This window comes from Ctenopharyngodon idella, chromosome 22 (genome assembly GCF_019924925.1).
Source record: "Ctenopharyngodon idella isolate HZGC_01 chromosome 22, HZGC01, whole genome shotgun sequence".
NCBI lineage: Eukaryota > Metazoa > Chordata > Actinopteri > Cypriniformes > Xenocyprididae > Ctenopharyngodon > Ctenopharyngodon idella.
In genome coordinates, this window is record NC_067241.1 from 24,692,408 (window position 1) to 24,698,407 (window position 6,000).

Below are 6,000 nucleotides of genomic sequence, written 5' to 3' on the forward strand. Positions count from 1 at the left end.
GTGTGAAAAGGCCTCAAGTTGCCTCCAAATCTGTTGTTTGTTTTTTTTCTCTGCTCACTTTTAAATATTAATTTGTCTGTATAATGAGTGTGTTGCAGCCAGGTCTGTGTTTTCATTGGTTGTTGTCTCCCTTCTTCCCACCCTCTATACTTCCACTTTTCCAAAGCTTTACATGCCCATTTTTTGAGTCTTTTTTCAAATCAGAGTAAACAAGCAGTGCTAAAACAGGGGGTTTCATGACACTTTAAATGGGGTAGAGATTCAAGTGTAGGTTTCTTTAACGTGTGTGTGTGTGTGTGTGTGTGTGTGTATGTGTGCGTTTTTGTGACATATCAGGACACAAATTTGTATAATGACATGGGTATGACATAGGTATTACAAGGAGACGGTGACTTATGAGGACATTACCCCATGTCCCCATTTTTCAAAAGGCTTATAAATCATACAGAATAAGTTTTTGTGAGAAAGTAAAAATATACACAGTTTTCTGTGATGGGTAGGTTTAGGGGTAGGGGTAGTGTAGGGCGATAGAAAATACGGTTTGTACAGTATAAAAACCATTATGCCTATGGAATGTCCCCACAATTCACAAAAACAAACGTGTGTGTGTGTGTGTGTGTTCTTGTATGCATGGTTTATGAGGACACAAATGTGTATAATGACATGGGTATTACAACATAAACGGTTTATGAGAACACTTCCTGTATTCTCATAACCCAAATGGCTTAAAAAACATACTAAACGATGTTTTTTTGAAATTCAAAAAATGTAGACAGTTTTCTGTGTTGGGTAGGTTTAAGGGTAGGGGTAGTGTAGGGGGATAGAATATACAGTTTGTACAGTATAAAAACTATTAAGCCTATGGAGAGTCCTGTAAACCACATGTACAAGTATGTGTGTGTGTAGCAGGACAGGAGAGGAATCAAGCACCAGAACAAAGCCAATCTACCGGGACCCAGCAGATACACAAACATGCAGTGAGCTGTATTTAAGAGCTGATCCGCACGATAACATCAGCTCAATGTAGAAGCCTCCTGAGATTGCTGCACATCTCTCAATCACACACGTTCACAAACACCTCCTCTTCACCTTTTCGCTCTACTTTGCGCTTTAGGGTACTCGCAAACACAATATAAAGCACCTGTCTGTTTCCCTGCCAGCAAGTCAAACACACACTCTCACACTCACTCTCTCCAGAGAGACATCCTCTCAGGCAGATGGGGAACAAGCCCTGCGATTTGTTGTCTCAGCAGGTGTTGTAGCTTCTATGAAATATTATTTGAAATCTAAAACAAGAGCAACAAACGTTACAAAACTTTGAACTGTTTTTTTTTTCCTGCCATCACCCTTGAAAGAACAGCTCTAGCATCCCTGCCAGGTTACGTCAGTTTGTGTTTCATAAGAGCCACCGTGATGGAATTAAAATTGGTTTGTTTCTTTGCCTCGTCAGAATATATTCTCTCAAAATGTGTCTGTCATGATTCAAGGTATATATTCACACATTCACATATTATGAGTCCAGAGAGGCAAGAGTCATCAATTAGGGCCTGAATTATTCATGTTTTGAAAGTTAATTATTCAATCGCATGTTCAATTAGCAATGAATCACATCAGATCTAATTAAATATTGAAGGCAGAAGTCTGAGAATGTGGAAATGTAGTGATTCTTAATGATTTTGATTAGGTTTTATATTTAGTACTTCAGGATATTTAATTGACCACTGCTATAGAGAAGCTTCATGGATGCAACACCCAGGTTGTCTCATTTGCACCTATATACATATATACCTACACTGTAGACTGAGCTGAAATATAAACTGAAATATAAGACATGTATTTTCTTTCAAAATACCAGTTGAAGTCATTTTCACACTCAGGCCTGAGACCTGCTGTATGCATGTACGTAAATGCAAACACTTCTAGCTATCCAAGTTTGATTTCGTGCATCATTGCCTTTCAAAATGTGTCTGAATGCAATTCTTAAACCAATGCACTGCACTCTCAGCTACAAGGCATTCCCTGCTGAAAACGAAAAGAAGGAGCTGGTCACCAGCATGGGATCCTGTTGTACTGGTGTTCCAGTGAAGCTTCTTGACTAGTCTAACCAGCAAAACATCACCAGAAAAACCAAGCTGCTTGCTTGTCCCAGGGTTCTTCTATTTTTCGTTTTTTTTTTTTTTTTTTTTTTTTTTTTTTTTTTATAATTATTATTTGTTTTATTTTAAATGGAGTTTAAGAAAATGGAGTCCAGAATTCCCATAGTTTCAGTCTTTTTTTATTTTATTTTAGTTTTAGTATTTAGGGCTGTCAAAGTTAAAGTGATAATTCACCCAAAAATGAAAATTCTGTCATCAATTACTCCCCCTCAAGTTGTCCCAAACCTGTATAAATTTCTTTGTTCTGCTGAACACAAAAGAAGATATTTGGAAGAATGTTTGTAACCCAGCAGATCTTGCCTCCCATGTACTACCATAGTATTTATTTTTCCTACTATGGTAGTCAATGGGGGGCGAGATCTGCTTGGTTACAAACATTCTTTCAAATATCTTCCTTTGAGGGTGAGTAAATGATGTCAGAATTTTCATTTTTGGGTGAACTATCCCTTTAAAGCACGAACTGGTATGGTTTAAAAATGTTTGACAGCAGTCTAGTTAATTGAGTGCTATATCAAGTGCCATTTTCATTATCAGTACAGGCGGGTTGTAAATATTTCAAGTTTTATAATATGCCATATATCAAATAAATTAATTGGTGGTTTTGGAATCCTGAACATTTTTTGTTTAGTTTCAATTTTTTTTTTTTTTTTTCTCTATTTTTTATTTCAGTTCATTTAGTTAACATTAACAATAGCAATCTACCAGCTAGACTAGCACCAAACTAGAATAAACCAGCATGGAACTTCATGGCACTGGTTCAAGCTGTTCTTTTAAGCAGCTGTGGTTTATAGCATCTTCTATGGCTAGTTTTCTCTTTCATGTTTCACGGGATTCATACCCAAGGCTTCTGCATTTTAAGTACACTTCCGTACCAGCTGAACTACCGAGCAAGCTTGTTACATCAGAAAAGCAAAACATATGGATCTGCCCAGCAAACATTTGGCATTTAATGACTGTTGAAAAGGCATCTCTCCGACACATAATGTCATGGTTGAAAAATAGTTCCAAAATTAAATTTGAACATACGTCTTTGATGTTATCTATTTTGGCCAGGGACACGACGTTGCCGTCGGACCAAAGTTTGCTGGGTGTTTAAGCGATGCAAAGTCCAAAATGTATTTGTTTACAAATCATGCATTTTCATAAAAAGTGTTTTGAGATCATAACATAATATTGTGCAAGGAGACGTGAAAACAAGTCTTTATTAATCCATAATCTGACCCTGTAATCATAACAGTGTAAGAAGTGCTTGCTGTTTTACTGCCTCTGGTGTTCATTTCTGTTGGAAACTGCAGTGATATGAACGTATTGGTACGTATTTTGCATTTTGCAAAAATGTTCCCACAGGTACGTTTTTCTATGAGATCAGGTTGCAGCTATACTGATACATGGACAGTAGCAAATCCTGTTTAATAGCAGACATTTGAAGGTACCTCCACTGGCCCTTGAGTACTAAGGTTTGTTACCAGCACTGTAATGCAAGAAGCATCTCCTATGTATGCAGAACAGTGTTTGCAGTGCATTGGCCAAGTTTCTTTTGCATACTTTTGTAAAGTTATTTCTGTTTTTATGCTTCATTACTTAAGCTGTCTTTCTGTTCTTCTTGCTCTGTCTCTGTAGGTCTCTCTGCATCTGCCTCATTGGTTTCCCTCGCCTGGATGATCGCTTCCTACCAGAAGGTTCTACGCGACTCTCGTGACGATAAACTCCCCATGTCCTACAAGGCTGTGATTGTTCAGATGCTCTGGCATCTCTTCACCATCGGTGCTCGAACCATCGCATTCGCCCTCTTTGCTTCAGTCTTCCAGCTTTACTTCGGGATCTTCATCGTGGCCCATTGGTGCGCCATGACCTTTTGGATCATCCAAGGCGAGACCGACTTCTGCATGTCCAAGTGGGAGGAGATCATCTACAACATGGTGGTGGGCATCATCTACATCTTTTGCTGGTTCAATGTGAAGGAAGGCCGTGCTCGCTTTCGGCTGGGCGTGTACTACTGCGTGACCTTGGTTGAGAATGTTGCACTCACCACCGCTTGGTATATTCACAGGGGACCTCACACTTCGGACTTCTACGCCCTGATCATCGTGTGCGTGGTGGTGTGCAGCTACGCTTTGGGAACGTTCTTTATGTTCATCTATTATTGCCTGCTCCACCCGGATGGACCCATCCTGGGCGCTCAGTGGAGCTGTGTGGAGGAGGGAATAGGGGTAATTGGCCTGGGAGGTGTTGGGGATTTGGGGACACCCTTGCCCCAACCGGACGTGGTTACTAGCCCTCCCAGAACGCTCCAAAGGACTAATGGTGGGGATCGGGAGATTGGGGCTGGGGATAGAGACAGTTGCCTTCCTGTGTTTCAGGTAAGGCCTCCTAGTGTTCCCCCAGCTTCTTCTCCACATCCACCTAGAACTGAAGGTCCCGTTATCCGCATCGACCTGCCAAGAAAAAGGTACCCGGCCTGGGACGCCCACTTTATCGATCGTAGGCTGAGGAAGACCATCCTGGTGCTAGAGAATACGTCTCCCGTGACGCCCCGAATCCAGTACCAGAGCTTCAGCAACCCCAAAGAAGTGACGGAGTACGAGACTACGGTATAGTGTTGTTCATACCTCCACCTTCCACATAACATCTCTATGCAGAGGTGGGACTCAGGAGGCAGATGCCGCCATGAAGTTATGGTCCGATCCTTGAGGGTCGGCATGGTGCTACACGGTGGGACCTCAGCATGTTTGGCATCCGGATGCCTGGGAATGCTTGACTGGTCCAAGAGTGCACATCAGGCTAGACGGGAATAATATGGCGTTTACATGACCTGCATGGGAAGTGAAACTAGGAAAGGGACTTAGCTTTCTGCCTATGCACTGAACATATGAAAAGAGTTTAACTGACAGTGATGAGAAGACATGGACATTTGTAAAATATAGATAAACTGACCAATCAGTATTCCTTAGGTCCAGCCTGACTGCTGTATTGGTCTAAGTTTAATGTTTCAGTGACCTGAAAACAGTACAAATTGTGTATTATTTGCTTCTGTGAATGGTGAGGTTAGCGAGTTCAATCAATCATCCATTTCCTCAAAAAAATTCTTCTGTAATTATTGACTTATTTATTTATTAGATTTATTTTTTATGACTCTGTGGCCATGTCTTTGATATAAATCTTCAAATTGAATATTCATAAATAGATATTATCTTTTGTTATATGTATACAATAGAACGGTGCCAGTGTGTTGGTATGAATGTTTCTTTTTTTTTTCCTTTTTTTTTTTGGGGGGGGGGGGGGTCTGTATGTTTGACTGGTCATGCTGCATTGTTTATCTGTAAAGATGAAGAAAAAATGTCATATAGTAAGACAAAAAGTTGTGATCAAATTGTAGTTGGATAAAAATAATGCTGTAAAAAAAATTATTCAGATGACAGCCTCGGAAAAGTAAAAAAAAATTTGAATATGCGTGTTTGAGTGTTTCATGAAAATGGTTTTGGGACATCTGGAAGCATCAAACTTCCTGAGTGCTTGTGTTGCATTTCACACAGAGAAAACACAAATGATTGACAGTGAATTCTAATGCTCTCTTTACAGTAACAAAAGCAGCGAGTATAGGTTTGCTCCGCCCGCAAGCCTCAAAACCCTTTTACATCTGTATGTGTTCATTTCACTCATTATTTTGTTATTTGGAAGGAACCATTGCTGTGGTTATGAGGAGTTTAGATTCTGAATTTTTTGTGGTTTGGCAATTGCTATTGCTCTTCTCGGTCATGAAAAGCTGCATTTAATGACGACTATTGGGGACAACAATGTGTGTGTGAATGCTGGAGAGAAAGAAAGACTGTTTTTCACCTCATAA

At 40.1% G+C, this 6,000-nt stretch overlaps 1 protein-coding gene across 1 annotated transcript in view; it reads left to right on the forward strand.

Annotated features, from left to right (window-relative positions):
- xkr7b (XK, Kell blood group complex subunit-related family, member 7b) overlaps positions 1-5,606 on the forward strand; it is a 79,940-nt gene extending 74,334 nt beyond the window's left edge. The window contains exon 3 of the mRNA XM_051879751.1: positions 3,777-5,606. Within this exon, the coding sequence (XP_051735711.1) occupies positions 3,777-4,753 (977 nt within the window). The 3' untranslated portion in view covers positions 4,754-5,606. The remainder of the gene's footprint in view (positions 1-3,776) is intronic.
- The last annotated feature ends 394 nt before the right edge of the window (positions 5,607-6,000 follow it).